Below are 18,300 nucleotides of genomic sequence, written 5' to 3' on the forward strand. Positions count from 1 at the left end.
CGTATATTCACAGTTTCAAGAAAATCCTAAGAAAATCGATTTTCTCTCGTATAAGGACGAGAGAACGTCCTTTAACAGTTGCTACGTGCCGGAGGGGTGCGTTGTTCACGACCGAGAATGCCGCACGCCGATTGGTGGTTTCGAATCGCGCTCACCGCGCGTTACCGTCGCGATTGCGATCTCGCCGCGCGCGACAGACTCCTTTTGTCGCGCGTCCCGCGGTTTCTCGCGACGCCTTGAGGCCCCCCGCGAATCTCGAATCGGCGAGGTCGAGGCGGCATCGTCGCGGCAGCGTCCATCGATCCGGCTCAGTCGTCGATCGTCCACGCGTCACCCCGCACCGTTCGAACGCGACCAATCGTGCGTCGCTTGCGCGTTACTCGACCGGCGATTGGTTAGGTGAGGCTTGTGTCGCGTTGAGGGGCTATCCGTGACGCTGTTTACCACACCGACCACACGGGCCATCGATGCACGCTCACGCTGGGACCACCCGTTTTCTTTTGAACGCTCAAACGTGTCGCACGAGCCGACCCGGCCGGTTGTGGTCTGTGGAAATTTTGTGTCGCCCGGAGCATCGAAAAATAATCGGATCCGAGCCCGTGGCCGGAAATAACAAGGAGGAATCGCAAGGTAAATGTTATGGGACGGCGTGGTAGGGGCGGTGGGGCGAGGTGGAATATTTACTGGGATAGAGACGTTTAACGCGTGGTCCTGGTTCGTCATATTTACATGCGTACCAATTTCCCACACGCCAGTTCGATCCCGGCGACGCGCAAAGGGACCGATTGTTATCGAGCCTATACGTGACTAAGTACGAGGAGAATTTTATAAGAGGAAGGGCATCTCGCTCGGTTTCCCGAATCCATTCCGATCGTGGAGACGAGCGTGGAAGCGAGAAATTGGGATAAATCTCGTAACGTGATCGTCGCGCGCGCGTGAAAAGTAAGGTGATACATATCAGGACTGTTCTTTTTCGGCTGAACTTTTTGCACGGTTCGTCTTGCCTCTTCTTCTTTTCGCGTTGGAGAGAAAGAGAGAATAGATGAAACGTGCAAGACACCGGAAGAAGTTTATATGAGAAGAACAGGCCTGTAGCTAGAAGGTTCTTCGTCATAGCGTCCTTTTTTTCTTTGCATACGCAGCAGTTTGTGTACACACACGTGTATATATATATATATATATATTCCGTTGCGGGGTAAGCATAAGTAAATTGTAAGAATGAGAGATGTTTATAGTTCTTTCAATTGCGTTGTAAGACCTGTTGAAACACTGGAGATATATCGTTTCGTGAAAACTTATGGAATATCGAATAATTGGACGACAGAAATATAAATCGCGATAGTCTAGCATAAAATTAATTATGTTAATTTCGATCAATATTGATGAACTTTGATCTCGGTTTAGCTTACTTTTCGTTTTTTTTTACTAATTTTAGGAATTAGTAAGATGAGAATTGATTGTTATATGTAATTTATTTGTTATACGGATTCCACATATATATATACATATATATATACATATATATATGTGTGTGTGTGTGTGTGTGTGTGTGTGTGTGTGTGTGTGTGTGTGTGTGTGTGGAGTCCATATATATATATATTTATATAAACATGTGTCACGGTAAATGTTTTAATTCAGTAAATGTATATACTTACTAGTCAATATATGACATACTGACATACATATTGATAATATAATATATAAGTACAGCAGAAAAATATTATGAATTACATTGATACATTAACATATATGATGCACAATTTTTTGGCTATAATTATATATTATATATTATATATTATATTATCAATAGATATGTATGTGCACATATATATACATATACATATTGACTAATAAATATGTACATTTACTATGCATATATAAAATAATTTAATAATTTAATAAGTTTAAAATTACTATTACTACTTGCTGTCTTACTTACTACTAATAGTAATTCAATTTACAGTAAATTTCAACAAATAGTGTAAATTGGTTGATAATTAGTGAAAGTAGACTTTCAAGTAGAAGAAAATAACAAGTGGCATCTGTATAAGGAATAAGTACTATAAAGTGTAAGTTAAATAGAGAGTAAAGTTAATCAGCATTGGTAGAAATCAACATTAGCAGTCTTCAGCTGAACCACAATTGCAAAGTCCATGTCTCCTTGTGATTCTCGCGATACCTAAACACAAATGTGATATAAAATTGTGGCAAAATATTTTTCTCAAATAAATTCTGCTTATTTTAAATATTACCATTGATAGATTGTATAACGAAATAGAATAATTTTTCAGAGACGCCCAACATTGTTAATTGCAATTTTCAACCATTAAATCATAAAGATGTCCAAGCAAGAGAAAAACAGAGGTTATGATTCCTCAGAACCATCGACCAGTAGTGGATATCGCAGGAAACCGTACGACAGAACTTCAGAATCAGTAAGTGGAAACTGAAAAATAAACAGACGTCTTTCCCGAAACATTTAAGCTGAAAACAATAGAGATAAAACAAAATTGTGAAATAGCTTATTATGGCATAACTCTTCTTGTGTTTTTAAAATTTCTTTCCAAATGTTCAAAAACCACTTCTTTTTTTTTTCTCATTGTGATGATACATGTAATTGTTATTTCGAGAACTCTTGCTAAGATTTTTACAGAAAACTGTCTTTCTGAATGTAATTTGATATATAGTAAAAATTTTCAAATTTTTAAAGGAATTTTTTATGTTATTATTCTTGATCCTTGCTTATAGATTAGACCCATTGTACAATTGTACTTTGTACACTTTGTAATTGAATATATTTTTTTGCTTCTTACAGGATCGTTCATCAGTGAGAGGAATAGTCAAGGTTGGTAAGATTTACAATATTTAAATTTTTAGTGTAATATATAAATTATATCGTTTTGTTTGATATATTTAAAACATATCCATGTATATAGAAATCTGTTATTCCAAGAATTTTGCATATAATACTTATTATATAATACTTATTCTTTCTAACGAGAAATTTAGATTTATTAATGCATATTTATAAAATTAAATTTAAAAATTTATAAGAATGTAATAAATATGTTATTCTATAGCAACAGAGTATCAAACGGGAAGCTTCTCCCTCTGCGTTCTCGGAGTCAATGGAAACTGCGAGTAAGTTTTTTTGTAGAAGTCTTTATTATATATTTTTATTATTCAATTTTTTTAAATTATTGATTTATCAACATATATTTTAATAATAAGCTATAAAGGATGTAAGAGATTTTTATATTATTTAGAAACAAGAAAAGTATAATAAATTTAAATTAGTGGTTAAAGTTTTTTATGTATAATTTAAAGGTGATGTCAAGAGCGAAATTAAAAGTGAAGTTAAAAGCGAAAGTGATGATGCATCGCAAAGAGGGTCACGTGGCCGACGTAAGATGGAAGCTATTTTTGTTAGCAGACCAAGTACCTTGGTGACTAAAAAAGGTCAGTATAAAATCTTAATGTGTTATGAAGTTACAGCATGTATCTATATATTACAACGTATGTAAATACGGCAAAAGGCAAATAACACGATTTTTATAACACTTAATTTCTATCAATTTACAGGTACTTCTGGGACACCAAAAATGCTGCTAACAAATCACTTCAGATTGCCCACAGTACCCAATTGGTGTCTTTATAAATATCGAGTCGATTTCGAACCCGACGAAGAGCGTACACATATTCGCAAAGGCATGCTTAGACTTCATAAAGAGAAAGTTGGTCCATATATTTTTGATGGTACCCTCTTGTATACAAGTACCCGTTTACCAGATGTAAGTATATCAGTACATTTCATACTGCTGTACAAGCAGGTATGCGCGGCTAAGCATTTTTACAAGTACGTATGAAAAATTTCAGAAAATGGAACTGATGTCAACGAGACAATCCGATAATGCACCTATCAAGATTATTATATGTTTAGTTGGAAATATGACGCCGGATGATCCGTACTATAATGTCATTTTTAACATAATAATGAGAAAGTGCTTGGAATATTTGAAATTGCAATTGGTGGGCCGTGACTATTATGACGCTAGAAATAAAGTTAGTATAAAATTTATATGGATATTCTGTATTTTATTAAATGGAAAATTTAACAATTATAATAATGATTGTACTTTCATGTAGGTTTGTGTAAATCAACACAAATTGGAATTGTGGCCTGGATATATTACATCCATTAGACAATATGAACACGACATTCTACTGTGCGCCGAAATATCACATAAAGTGATGCGTCAAGATTCTCTGTTGCACATGTTAATGGATATCAAGAATCGCAGTAGTAAGGACTATAGAGTAAGATATTAATTTTTATTTGTATATTTAGCATTTTTATCATTTAGCATTTATTTAAAAAGTAATATAGAATATAATATAATTTAAATATGTGTGGCATACTTCATGCACGAGTAATTAAATTAAAAATCGTGTTCTTTACATTTGTCACTGTCACATAATAAGATATTAGAAAATATTAAAGATTTTTTAACATTTTTTTTTTACATTTATATTTTCGATTTTATTTTTATAATTTCGAAAATTTTTTGAAATTTAACGCAAAACTTTCTGCTTAAAGTTGGTACTTGGTACAGATTATACATTAGTATATTATATTACATGTTTATTCTAAAAATAAGAATTATATGCATTTTTAGACAGAGTTCGGTCACGCTGTAGTTGGAATGATGGTACTTACGGATTATAATAATCTTACATATCGTATTAACGATGTGGATTTTAATGCGAGTCCTTCCTCGAAATTTTCTATGAAAACTGGTGTAGAAGTGTCTTATCAAGATTACTACTGGAACAAATACCAGATTAAAATACACAACGTCACCCAACCAATGTTAGTAACGAGAAATAAGCCAAAACAACGAAACGCAGGTCCAGGAGACTATGTTTATCTAGTTCCTGAATTATGTCGCCCTACAGGTACTTAATAAATTATTTTTTTTAAATTTAATTTAATAGATATATAATAGATACACTTGTGCTTTGTGTATAAATTTGTGTATATAGATAAATTTTGTACTGACGGAACTTTCTATCTTTCAGGTTTAACTGATACTATGAGAGAGAATTTTCATCTTATGAAAGCATTAGCTGTGCATACTTGTATCTCACCTGAATCTCGTATTGATAAACTGATGAGATTTAATAGCAGACTTCGTCAAGAGCCTAAAGTTATGCAAGAATTTAAGGATTGGGATATGACGTTAGATAGAAATTTACTTGAAGTTCCTGCTCGTGTATTGCCTTCTCAGAAACTTGTATTTGCTAGAGATATGATTAAGTGTGAGAAAGGAGAATGGTCAAGGAGCATGCAAAGACAACAATTATTACAGTGTAAGGAATTGAAAAACTGGGTAATAATTGTACATAGAGGATGTAATATAGAGGTGAATAATTTTCATTAAATGGATATTAAATATATCAAAATAAAATTGTGCGCATATAATTGCATATGTATATACATGGTTTTTAATACGAAATGTTCATTTTAATAATTTAAAATTTTGCAGCCTTTTATAGGTAAATTAATGCAAGTGTCTTCTGGAATATCTTTTATGCTTCGAAGTCCGCATATAAAATTGATAGGCGATGATAGGGCAAGCACATATGCTGAAGTACTTGAGGGAATTCTTAGCCAAAGTACTCCAGATTTAGTGTTCTGCGTGGTGAGCAACAATCGCAGTGATCGTTATGCAGCTATTAAAAAGAAATGTTGTGTGGATAGACCTGTACCATCACAGGTATTTCTACAAAAGAATATAGATGGGAGAAATGTAATGAGTATTGCTACAAAAGTGGCAATACAAATGAACTGTAAGTTGGGCGGAGCTCCTTGGTCTATTGACAATCCTTTAAAAGGATTAATGACTATTGGTTTTGATGTATGTCATGACTCAAACACTAAGGGCAGAGATTATCGTAAGTATTTTTTCAGTATTAATTTTATGCTCCCTTCCGTTTCTATTTTAATATTCTAATAACAATGTAATTGCAATGTTTTATATCACATTGCTTTAATTCATGTTTTTTTAATTTTATTTAATCTATGCAATATTTTTTATGAACTAAGTAAGTGAAATGATTTCACGATTTGTATAATTATAGTGGCTATGGTGGCAACTGTGGATCAAAAGCTGACAAAATATTTCAGTTCTGTTACTTTATATAACAGCAGTGAAGATCTTGCGGACCAACTCTGCGTAAGTGTGCGCAAGGCTGTGATGGCTTATCGCTCTTATAACAGAGCTTTACCCATGTATATTGTAATTTATCGTGACGGTGTCAGCGAAGGTCAGATTCAAAATGTTTACGAAATTGAAGTTCAAAGTTTGACAAAGAAGCTTGAAGAATTATATTACGGTCCAAATTTTAAAATGATGTTCATCATCGTGACTAAAAAGATTAATATTCGATTGTTCGATTACAAACGTAATCCTCAAATTGGTACTATTGTTGACGATGTTATAACAAATCCGCTTAAGTATGACTTCTTTCTTGTATCGCAACAAGTTAGACAAGGCACAGTTGCGCCTACATCGTACAATGTTATATATGACAATACGGGTTTAGACGCAGAAACGGTACAAACTCTGACTTATAAGTTAACTCATGTATATTACAATTGCTCAAGTACTGTTCGAGTCCCAGCACCTTGTCATTACGCACAGAAGTTATCGATGTTGGTGGGGCGATTTCTTCATCGACCTTCAAGTTCGCAGCTGGAAAATCAGCTGTTTTTCTTATAATAAAAACGATACTAATAACGTTTATTTCAATAAGTTTTTTTTTTTTTTTTCAGTATATGTTATAGATTAATTGAGTATATGCTTAGATTAATTGAGAAAATAAATGTGTTCACGATTTTTTTTTTTTGGTGGGAAACCACGTCAAGTGATTTCCCACTTGATGTACCAAATACTATTCCAAATAAGTATTTCTAAAAGTTAATCCCAAATAAAATAAACTAAGCACATGGTACAAATTGCAATATTTTTTTTTTTTTACATTTAACATTTTACGATTTAGAATAAGATGACTGTTTAAATGTTAAATATGATTATATCAAATGGTGTTTATGAATAGCTGGAGATGCATAATTTAGCAGTGTTATAATAGTTTCAAATATTGTAATGATACAATGTACAATTTCAAGAATCTATCGTACTCAAATGTTATTAATAACATTTTATTTATTGCATATATGTATAGCTGTGGAATATTTTTTGAAGATACTTTTATAACATGGTACATATATGTATATGGTACTTCTAACAGGGTAATCAAACAATTGTTATTTTATTAACACTAATTAATAGTTCAAAGTAAAGAAGTGCAAATCAAGTCATTTGATCTCATTTAGTTTTAAGCAGATTGACTAACAATATTGACTACGTAATAACTTCAAAAATTGCTAATATCTTTAATTATTCAGCCATTTGTTAAAATACTACTAGAATACATTTGTTGAAATACTACTAGAATACATTTTTTTATGTTGTTATGAATGATATAATTTCGATATAATATTTAATAAGATCCGTTAAACTTGGTAGATGTGATTATTTTAGCGTGTAGAAGTATATTTGATTTCTACTGTTTATGATATAGTTCAATGTAAACATATACAGATGTGTTTATATGTGATCAATGTAATAAAAGTATTATGTCGACCATACAAGAGTATCATTCGAAGAAACAATGTAACTCAGATAAATATATGCCTAAGATATAAGTAGTTTTAAGATATCAAGTAGATTATTTCACCAACCAATAAACACATTTGATGGAAAACAACTTGGATTAAAAAGTCTGACTTGGAAAGATCATCTCGAGTCAGATTAGAATTTCAATTTTCTTATCAAATGAGATATCATTAATTCGAATTTCTTACTTGTCTTGAAACACACGAGCTTGATTCCTTTTGTAATTTATCAATTATCATTAATTCTTTATCTAATTCTAAATACATAATCACGTATCTTGATGCAAATTACAGTATTAAATGTACCTTAATTTTTGTAATTAAAAAAAAAAGAAAACGTGGTGCCTCCAAGACGCATTCGTTTTAACTTCTTGCGTTTCGATTATGTTTAACGTGAATATATCTTTTGTTCTCAAGAAGGATAATGCGCGTTTAGAAGGTTATACAAAATTATATTAAAAATAAACGGAGTCATATGGACACAGAATCATGGAACTCGAAGAATTTGCGAGTCTTCAATTGGATAAACCGTTACCCGATGTGAGGGTACGTAATGCTTGTTAACGTTTCCATTCCCGTTCGCCTATTTTCACTTGCACGCGCATACATGTAAATTTTGCAAAGCGAACTTCTTACAATCGGTATTCGAGAACTTCTCCTTGATATTAATGTTAAACAAACATCCGTGCGATTCAGTTTCACGCCTCGTCGACCTCATTTAAATATCCTTACTCAGAATGAAGAACAGTTGCGAAAGCACTCCTTGGATGCTAACTTGGAAAGGAGACCTATAGATAGAGCGCTCCATATTCTCTTGTAAGTAGAGATTAAGAATTTAAAATTAATAATATAATCGAACCAACTGACATTAGTGTTTTTAAATAATCCTCTGCTAATTCTGGTATCTGTGATAAATTTTTTTTTTAATTTCTGTTTCCCTCGTTATTGATATTTTCTTCATTGTTGCACGAGTGCAAAAGTTAAGTACGAGCGTTAAAATTATTTGTTAAAAGTTTCTAATGCTCTCTCGAACTCGGCATGCAAAAGCAATTTTATATATACATTGCCTCGACGAGTCGACCTGTTGGGACCTTGATTGGAAATGCATAATTTGCCTGCGATTGCCGAAACAAGGTCGGCATGGCGTTAATTAAATCTCGCGAACATAAGCGTGTTTTCAAGGTAGCGGATATTCTCTGATATAACGACGTACATGCACTCAAGCGATAATTAACGATCCATCAATCATTAAACTTTTGTAAATCTGCAAGAAATTATTGAAATCTTCAAGTTTACGAGTATTTCAATTTTATGATGTACCACAGTTTCGTATTACGATTTCGTATTTCTTTATAAATCTACATAAGAAAACTATTATAAGATAAAGTGCGATTATTGCATTATAACAGGAACGGCTTAATTTCGCACGAAGCAAACGGATACCTTTTTATCTCTTTCCAATTCTTAGAACTAAAAAGAGATAAAAGACAAATTAAACCGAGATTAAAGTACATTGAGAGATTAATTTACTTGCTAGAAATGAACAAGGGATATGCACACGCTAGTGCGCTATATACGTTTATTTTTTTTTCATAGGTGTAAACTTAAAATATCCAAAACTATTGTTAATCGTTCCGTAGCGTCCTGAAAATTGTGCCTGAAAATAAAATTGCATACAAGACGCAATAATAAGTTTCCGATATTTCCGACGGAATTTGTACGTTCAACGATCCATTGAGTCCTGGCAGATTATTCATCGTTTACATATTCATCGTTTACAGACACGCAATAAACATAATTTACATTACACATACAGTAGATGTAAATTATATTTCCGCCCAACCCTGCGGGGACAACATTCGGCGTGCGGATGCTTTTTCCCCGACGCGTCGGGGCCGGCGCATCGGATTGCCCGATGACGCGATCGTTAAATCATCTTTTGTGCCGCGCAGCGGGTTACGCAACCGAGCGCCCCCGGCGCGCGCCATATGCCAGCCGTGTGCAACGTGCATCGCGGTGCATCGCATCCGCGATGCGTCACGGCGACGTGTGCGACGCACCGATGTGCGACGTGCGACCGTTGTACAACGTGCGCGTCTCCTCGCCCGCCCAGTTGAATTGATGCGTGGGCCGCGCTCGTGTCGGTTCGGCGCGGATTCGTGCGCGCTCCAGTCGCGCTGGTACGCAATCCGGCCGCGAGCAGCCGCGAGTGCGGATTGTGATCGATAGGCGCTCGGAGAGAGAAAGAAGGAAAGAAAGAGAGAGAGAGAGAGAAATCGCGGCCTGCGCCCTGCGCCTCGCTCCCCCCGTTCAGTTGTCATTCGCGTTCTCGCGGCGTTCGCGTGTCGCGCGTGCTTCTCTCGTCCGCGCGCGCTGTCAATGAACACGCGCGTGCCAATCGTGCCGTTCGCGTGAGAGGTATCTTTTCCCGGAACCGCGAACCTGATCGATCCCGCCGCGCTCGCTGGCCGCGACGACGAGTCGATGACTAAGATGCGCCTCGAAAATGCTGCAAGAGGGAGATGAAGCCCCGTACGAGATCGCGTCCGATCCGTGAGTACCTCCGCGTTGTTGTTTTTTTTTTATTTCCCACGCGTGCCCTACCCCCCCGTCCCGTCGGTCGATCGTGAGTTTTCACACCCCCTTCGCCGGGAGTCGAGTTTGTTACCCTTCTCGTCCCCCGCGCGCGCGCGCGCGCTCTTTTCTAAAAATAGCCGCGCGGTCGTTCAAGGAGCGCGCACACGCTGTCCTGTCACAGTTAAGTGCGCTAATTATAGTCCTTTAAAGACGACGTGCCCCGCGCGAGCGTCGTCGCGACGCGCGAACGATGCCAGGATCGCGAACGATTCGCGAAACTCGCCGTGGATATTTAGGTTAACCACACACGCCGCGCGGCTGTCTCTCCCGTAAATTATATTGTGTGTACCTTGGCGCGTGGTATACGGGGTGTGCCGAAAGTCGGACCTGACGGACAATTTGTTATATAAGTTTTTTTGTTCGATGTTTGAGTTGCCTGACCCGTGTAAACGTCTGGAATCACGAAACTTGCTTTACTTGATAATCCAAACATTTTTCTGTGTCTCTGAAACGAACGGGTGATTCACCAAGTTTTGTAATTGATTGGAGGCCCGTCGGGATGCTTGGAATTAAACTCTCGCAAACGACTGAATGTGTTGGCGTGGCATAAGAACTCTGTTTTTGTCTTTCGTTAATTCAGACGTGTCACGGTACAACAACGTGACAAAAGTATTGATTAATTAAATGTGATTGATATACGCTGCCTGAGACTTTTGGTACATATTATATGTATGTGTACATTAATTTGTTTGAAAGTATAGTAATGAGAATAGTAATTTCACGTGTCATGTAAATGAGAAAGCGATCAGAAAAGGCTACGGATGAATGACAGCTGTGTTGGTTCTTAAGAAAGCACATTGACATTTTTTTCTTTTTTTTCACAGGAAGGGAGATGAGATCCAGAAACTTAGTGTTATACAAAGTTTACCAAGTCTTCTAGCTACCGACACGCAATCATGTATGTCTCGAGTGGTACCTAAGATGCAGCAGTCTCTGGCTACTGCGTCAACCGAGTTTCACATAGCAGCGTCATCCACATTCAAAACTATTTTAGAACAAAAATTAGTCAGCCATAATGTTTTTAGTCAGACATTCCTTCAAAGCATATTAAATTCTTTAGAGAGCCGCGACCCAGGTAAACATATTTTATTTTTAATAATTGTTACCTTAGAATGCAGTATTTTGTAGTTAAAAGTTGAATATTTGCCTGTTATCGCAATATCTGTCTCTAACTCTTGTTGTATGTGTCTATGTTAAAGTTATCTGTCATGCATGGTTGGAGACCTTACTGGATGTGATAGAATTACTGCCGGTAGAAGTCATAAGAGCACAGGTTTGTAAAGGCAATTTAAAAAAATTGACATACTTAGCAATCTGTTTAAATAGATAGATGGAAAAGAAAACAATTCTTTCATTTATTTAGTACATATTGACAGAAACCAAATCTGAAGAAACTAATGATATAAATAAAATACAAATCAAGTGTTTGCAAATAGAAACTTAAAAAGAAAGTATTATATATGTACTATAGATCAATGTTTGAGATATTAAATCGCTGTGAATGTAACAACATAGCACTCTTTTGGATGGATGGTAACAAGAACACTCTCACATACAGATTCTTCCATTGACTATAAGTAAGGGACAATTGTCACAACCTATCTACTCCAGGATAACGTGCAGCAGGTTATTGGGAAAGATTTGTACACGATTTGATTCTGCTATGTGAGTATTCAAATATACAATTGTTTTCATAAATTTATGTATAATAAAATCTTGATGTATTTAGTTATTCAAAATTATTCAATAACATTTAGTTAATAGCAGAACTAATTTAGATCATTGACCAGACAATTGCCTATTATACTTTTGTGATGTAGAAGAAATATTTAAACCAAAAATCTATATAAAATATTTAAATAATTTATAATTCATTTTTTATACATTCTATGTAATAAATAAGTGTACTATTATTAAAATTATTATCAGGATACAGAAGGAAGTTCTACCAACGGTGCACTCCCTTTGTCAGGATGTAAGCAGTGAAGTGCGAGCTAGTATCTGTTTGCAGCTACGTTTTGTTGCGGAAGGTCTCGGTGCTGAATCTGTAAAACCTGCTTTACTACCATCTCTTGTAGAATTAGCAAGTGACGAAGAAAGCAGTGTAAGATACGCCTCTGTACAGACAATAGTGTATTTACTACCTCATCTTCAGGAAGGTGAGTAATTATATATTTTGGAGCAATTTTATGTTTTAATAGCATAAAAATTGCGTAAACACGATAACACACTTGACACAAATCAAGTAGCGAAAAGAAATTAATTTGAACATAAATTGTTCACAGATACAATAAAAAATATAATAGCCCCACTTATTAAGAAGCTATGTGAAAATGCAGCTAAATCGGAAGATAATGTGATATGTATAATAGCGCAAGAGCTGGGAAAACTTGTACTTGGCCTAGAAAGTAAGAAGTAACCCTTGTATAGGGGAGAGGGGGGCACTGTAGGATACTTTTTTTCTTAAAGCTCATATCTTTTTCAATTTGCCTAAAATGCATCCTTCTCCCTTATATATTGACAGCACTATGTACTTAAATATTTAAATGATAAGAATGGCATATGTATGTAATGAATATATTTTCAGAGTGTTTATCAATGTTCGAGAAAGCATGGTTCATAAATTACTTTCAACAACTTGCACAAATGGGAATACCATCACTGAAAAAAGAGAAACCACACTTTACGTTTGTAAGTATATATATATATTATAAATTATAAAATAAGTATATGTACATTTATACATCTACAACTATTTGTCTGTAAAATATCCATTAGAAATAATTTATTATTTTAATTTCGTAGATTAGCAGCAATCCTACACAGGATGAAAGATATGTCGAATGCAGAAGACATTGTGCATTTAATTTGCCAGCAATGTTTATTTTCGTATCAGGCTCTTCGGAGGATGTAGATGCAATACTTACAACATTTGATGCACTGACAAGTGATCATTATTATATGGTTCGAAAAACCGTTGCGTGTGGAATTCACGAAGTAAGATTAAATACACTTATTAAATTATAACCATGTGTAATAAAACTATATGTATGTATAATAAAACAATCATTTTTTTGTAGGTGTCAAAGGTCCTAGGGCCGAAAAGTGCACGGATAAAAGGAAATTTAATAAAATTGCTAAAAGATGATTCCGAGGAAGTGCTGCAGGGTTTAATTCCTCATATAGGATTAACGTTGGAATGCTTAGCCGAAAGTCAAGCTCTTGGAACAGATAGAATGGTAATTTAATTTTATCATATAGTTTGTAATTCAAAATAAGTTCCAGTTTTTAAGATACTGTATTATTCATTGCAGGATTCTTCTTTGATGGAAATAGGTAAAGCTTTATTAAAATGTGAAGCTGAAGTTGCGGGTACACACAATTGGAGGCTGGCATCATTAATGCACGCGCAACTAGAGATTTTACCTAAATGTTTTCCCAGTGATTTTATATACTCGTACTTTATTCCAATGGCTTTCTCCAGAATTTTACATGCAGTAAGTCTATAATTTCATTCTTCTTTAAAATTTTATGGTTTTATTAAATGTGTAGATGTAATTTGAAAATTTCAGCGGCCAATACCGGTACGTCTTGCTGCAGGAACACTTTTTCTTCTCCTTCTACGATACAATATGAAACCCATACAAAGAGCAGAACTGCGTAGTAGAATCTTTACAGATTTAGCCAATAATCCTGATTGTTACGTGAGAATGATGTTTGTTCGTATGATGGTCGAAGCACTGGAAATTTTTTCTTCTGTATATTTTAAAGAACATTTCTTCATTGTTTTATTGAATCTGGCTGAAGATCCGATAGCTAATATAAGAATGAAAGTAGTATCTCTACTGCCACAATTGAAAAATCAGTTGTGGATGCCGACCGATAAGAAATTACTGACATCATTGGAGTCGGTCGTGAGACATTTGATCAACAACGAAAAGGATAGAGACGTACTATTTATTTTAAAGAGCGTTACACAGAAGTTAGATGAGATGGATGTCAAGTACGAGGGCCAGAGTGTAAGCAACTTGATGAATATACAATTTATAGGAGAGATATCTTTTTCTGAATACAATGTTTTGTATAGTTAACAACGAAGCTTACCAGACAAGATGTGGAAGATGCCAAAAAGTTGGAAGAAGAAAAGAAGTTGTCGGGAATAGGTGCAGGAAAACCAGGAAGTGGAACTATAGTAAAGAAAGGTATTATTAAATATATGTTATCAGTGATGTGTTTGATGTCTGTTATCTTTATTGATTAAACATTATTAAGTGAAAATATTAGTAAATTACATATGATTAGATAGAGAGATTCTTAACTAATTACGAAATATGACCATGCTCGTACAAATATATCATCAATTACATAATTTATGTTTTGAATTGCGGAATATATTTTATTTGATTATATACAATTTGTTCATTATTTAATAGCAATAAGTGTTCAGAACTTTTTAACTTTTACAAGCAATTAAAAATGAGTGCGTTCCGGCAAGACACCACTACTGAAACGTTACAGTTTTTTCAAGCTTTTTTGCTATATTTTGTAGCGCTATTCTATAGTTAGCGTTACTGATTATTGGCTGTGTAGCGCTACGGTGGCGTTTCAGTAGCGGTGTCTTGCCGGAACGCACTCAATGTTTAATGATGATATTAATCAGAAAAAACTGAATATTTACTAAGAATTGAAATAACTGAATAATATTTGTTTAGGTTGGACAAGAACAGGAACTGATAGTTCTACAAGAGGATTGTAAGTTGAATTTAAATTATATATATTAAATTATTAAATAATAATAACATCGAATCTGTTCTCGGATTATTATATATTATTAAAGCTTTTATTAAATAAAGCTATGCAAATTTATGTTCCAGATCACAGTCAAAAGGTGAGCATTTAATGAAGAATAAGGAAGCATTACATGAAACAAAATCATTACTAATTAAATGTAAGCAACTCATATTATTTAATGATAACAGAAGTTGAGAAGCGGAAATTCGTATCCAAGTAATCCTGTCATCTGTCTTGCAAGTCCAAGCCATTTTTAAAAGTACAAAATTGTTAGCGATTGAAGAAAGTAATTAGTTAATCGGATTTTAACTAATGCTAATCAGAACTTAATTGAATAAAAAAAAGAAAATATGAGATTATTTGTAGCAGCTATTAATAATTATTAATTGTCCTAATAAAATAATGATGTCTTACAGATGGAACTACATCTTCGCGTCAAGCAATCGAAAGCTTAAAAACGAGGTAAGGAGGATTTAACTTGGAAAAGAAATACTTCAGAAGAGTATAAAACTAATGCATGTTTAAAGATAACATAATTAGTTTTATGTGCTTAAATTAAAATTTTACAACTGCTTAATGAATATTTTGGACAGCTAAATATACTTATTGTTATTTAAAGACTTTTTATCAATATGTGCTAAAGTATGAATGAGTGTTTTGTTAACTCTAACTAATTTTAAGTTATGTCTGCTTTATATTTAACAGAATCCAACTAACACATCCTTGGGAAAAAGTAGGGCATGTCAACTCGCATACTAATACATCGCATTTTGACTTTGTGAATGGATCATCTAATGATTATATTACGCCTAAGCCGCAATGTAGCTGCTCCAAGTTAGCAGTATTCCAGGCTCTCCTGACATTGCCGGATGCTTGTGAACAAGAGTATGAAAGCGACTCCCAATACCGTTCATATTACGATACCGACAACGACCACGCAAAGTTTAGAAAACAGTCAGTCCAAGCGAACGAATATAGTCCTTCCGCTTTTACCAAATCTTTTTTTCTGTCGCTTGTAAAAGAGAATAAGCAAGAGCCGCAGCAACATTCCGTACCTACACGGGACTATCCGCATGAATTTTCTACTAACATTAGTGGCAAGGATAGAGCTCCGAACTTCGCCGCTTTAAGGGCACTAACAAACGCAGCTCACTATAATTCCTGTTGGGCTTTTAGCTCCATGCCGGAAATGTCCGTGATGCAGTCAGACGATGAATTCCTGGTAGACGCTGGTATTAGGATACCCACCCAATTCTCCGTTTCTCAAAGTACGTCAAAAATTCCGCATTTGCAAGATTTTATTGCTACAAGGAGGCAACTGAATACTACGATTCGGCCTAGACGGAGCAGCGTGAATTTCGATAAGGGGAAATTTAAGAGACATTCCTCCGTTGAATACGAAGATTGTATGAAACGTGGAACTAGTGAGAGTGACTCGTTGAGAAGCACATCAATTTCGATAGATTATGAAGAGGGCTTGCGACAACGCAACATGGTGAAGGAGAATTTGAGTGACCAGCACCTGTCCAAGACCGATGCGAGGACTAAAAGGTACTCCGCTCCGCACGGAAGAACTAGATTCGGGTGGGACTCTAGCCAGGACAGATCTCTAGACGAGAAATTGAAAAGAAATTCTTTGATACTGGATAAAGACAAATTAAAGTTTACTAACTCTAAATGCGCGCTGGATCGAACCAAACGTCATTCCACGAATTTCAGTTTGAAGCTTCCCGATACTAAAGAAACGAAGCAGATCGTGAAGCGTCACAGTCTGGAAGATCATACCACGGTACGTCGTGCTGTAAAAGGATATTTTTCAACACTGGATGTAAATCATAATCAGGGTCTTAGTAAAATCCCTTTGAGAAATGTTGAATCTCGTAGCAGGACCGCGCCTGCTACCAGAGCATCTAGCCCTGTACACGTAGAATCGCGATTAAGATTTGACATTGAGAACTGTGATGATTCTCGTAGTTCTGCTAATGACAGACATTTGAATAGATTTAGCTCGAGTGACGAAGAGATCGACAAATTATGTAGGATGCTATTATATTCTCAAACGGCACATAGTAGTACAGGAATAACATCAAGAAGTAGGGAAAGATATCCTGTTCACTTGTTGATGAAAAAACTATGAAAAGTATAGTTCTGTTACGTATCACATAATTTCTACAACTCTTCCACAACAACATTTAGCGACTATATACGATGAGCTTTGTATGCAGCTTTAAATTTTCAATAAGAGGTCTAAGCTGATTGAAAATTATACGTAACAATTTCTTTGGAGTTTTTTCTTATTTAAGCGAAGCTTATGATTCAGTATAAATTTGATTAGCAAAATTTTATTTTACGTAACGAATTTTTAGTAAACATATGACATTGCAATCAAATGTATAATGTTCTCACAGTGTTCAATGCCAATAACATATGGTAGAGCCTATTTTATTTATTTTTAAACCATGTAGTCCACAATATGTATTGCTAATTTTGGTTAAATTTATATATATATATATATTTTTAATAATTTGTTGAGACATAAGATTCCAAAAAATCAAATCTTATAAATGAAATTATCTAGAAAAATTTGGCATAACAATCGTTTTGAGAATGTATACAAATTTTAATTATTGACTAATGAAATTAAATTTAACATGTATAACAATCTTAATATGAATTGTTAACGTATCAATTTTTAACATTACCTCTGATCTACTCCACAAGATATATTTTTATAATTTACTGAATAACGTGGCATTTTTTCTATATCGTGCTTTTTCTATATAATAGTTCGTTTTATTTATATCTCTAGATACAAATAATTATAACTTTTTGTTTTATCAAATTTTATATTATTTAAATTTTTTCTATGCAGTTGATTAGAAATATTAAGAGCGTTATTAAAGCCTTTACATTTTGTCTATTTATTTTTAACTTAAAATTAGACGTAGTTACTTTTACAAGCAGTATTTTAAAGTGTTAATTAGTGCAACAAGATGAGCATTTTATTTTATTAGAATATTTATGTCTTATATAATACTGATTGCCTGTGAAATGGCCCTATGTACTTATACGATAAAATAATTATGTTAATTTAGTATTTTATCGATTGAATCACACACACAAATTATGCTTTT

General features: G+C 34.5%; 2 protein-coding genes across 9 annotated transcripts; both read left to right on the plus strand.

The window, feature by feature from the left end:
* The first annotated feature begins 61 nt into the window (after positions 1-61).
* LOC112462918 (piwi-like protein Siwi) lies at positions 62-7,771 on the plus strand. 4 transcript variants are annotated; one of them, XM_025028997.1, is made up of 14 exons: positions 62-630; positions 756-942; positions 1,964-2,069; positions 2,292-2,435; positions 2,816-2,845; positions 3,081-3,141; positions 3,328-3,459; positions 3,583-3,791; positions 3,877-4,062; positions 4,147-4,317; positions 4,677-4,956; positions 5,080-5,423; positions 5,547-5,955; positions 6,142-7,771. In XM_025028997.1, the coding sequence occupies exons 4-14, from the start codon at positions 2,340-2,342 to the stop codon at positions 6,780-6,782; spliced, it is 2,559 nt and encodes an 852-aa protein (XP_024884765.1). In that variant the 5' UTR covers positions 62-630; positions 756-942; positions 1,964-2,069; positions 2,292-2,339; the 3' UTR covers positions 6,783-7,771. The 4 variants fall into 4 exon arrangements, with proteins under 4 accessions (XP_024884765.1, XP_024884767.1, XP_024884766.1 ...); XM_025028999.1 differs by lacking the exon at positions 1,964-2,069; XM_025028998.1 differs by lacking the exon at positions 756-942.
* Positions 7,772-9,823: 2,052 nt separating this feature from the next.
* On the plus strand, positions 9,824-17,675 carry LOC112462916 (serine/threonine-protein phosphatase 4 regulatory subunit 4-like). 5 transcript variants are annotated; one of them, XM_025028990.1, is made up of 16 exons: positions 9,824-10,291; positions 11,200-11,450; positions 11,575-11,648; positions 11,934-12,040; positions 12,305-12,534; positions 12,661-12,783; positions 12,963-13,066; positions 13,181-13,372; positions 13,456-13,614; positions 13,690-13,872; positions 13,948-14,394; positions 14,463-14,577; positions 15,088-15,127; positions 15,250-15,323; positions 15,583-15,628; positions 15,872-17,675. In XM_025028990.1, exons 1-16 carry the CDS (start codon positions 10,245-10,247, stop codon positions 17,301-17,303), a joined length of 3,624 nt encoding a protein of 1,207 aa, XP_024884758.1. In that variant the 5' UTR covers positions 9,824-10,244; the 3' UTR covers positions 17,304-17,675. The 5 variants fall into 5 exon arrangements, with proteins under 5 accessions (XP_024884758.1, XP_024884760.1, XP_024884761.1 ...); XM_025028992.1 differs by having other exon boundaries at positions 9,827-10,291; positions 15,250-15,263; XM_025028993.1 differs by having other exon boundaries at positions 9,828-10,291; positions 16,343-17,675.
* The last annotated feature ends 625 nt before the right edge of the window (positions 17,676-18,300 follow it).

Source organism: Temnothorax curvispinosus, unplaced genomic scaffold, assembly GCF_003070985.1.
Source record: "Temnothorax curvispinosus isolate PA1 unplaced genomic scaffold, ASM307098v1 QBEX01012938.1, whole genome shotgun sequence".
In the NCBI taxonomy this organism is placed as follows: domain Eukaryota; kingdom Metazoa; phylum Arthropoda; class Insecta; order Hymenoptera; family Formicidae; genus Temnothorax; species Temnothorax curvispinosus.

Coding starts and splice junctions, on each gene's coding strand:
- LOC112462918 (XM_025028997.1), top strand. CDS start 2,340: ATGTCCAAGCAAGAGAAAAACAGAGGTTATGATTCCTCAGAACCATCG. Junction 3,460..3,582: donor TACCTTGGTGACTAAAAAAG/GTCAGTATAAAA, acceptor ATCAATTTACAG/GTACTTCTGGGACACCAAAA. Junction 4,318..4,676: donor GCAGTAGTAAGGACTATAGA/GTAAGATATTAA, acceptor ATGCATTTTTAG/ACAGAGTTCGGTCACGCTGT.
- LOC112462916 (XM_025028990.1), top strand. CDS start 10,245: ATGCTGCAAGAGGGAGATGAAGCCCCGTACGAGATCGCGTCCGATCC. Junction 11,451..11,574: donor TTTAGAGAGCCGCGACCCAG/GTAAACATATTT, acceptor TCTATGTTAAAG/TTATCTGTCATGCATGGTTG. Junction 13,615..13,689: donor CTCTTGGAACAGATAGAATG/GTAATTTAATTT, acceptor TATTCATTGCAG/GATTCTTCTTTGATGGAAAT.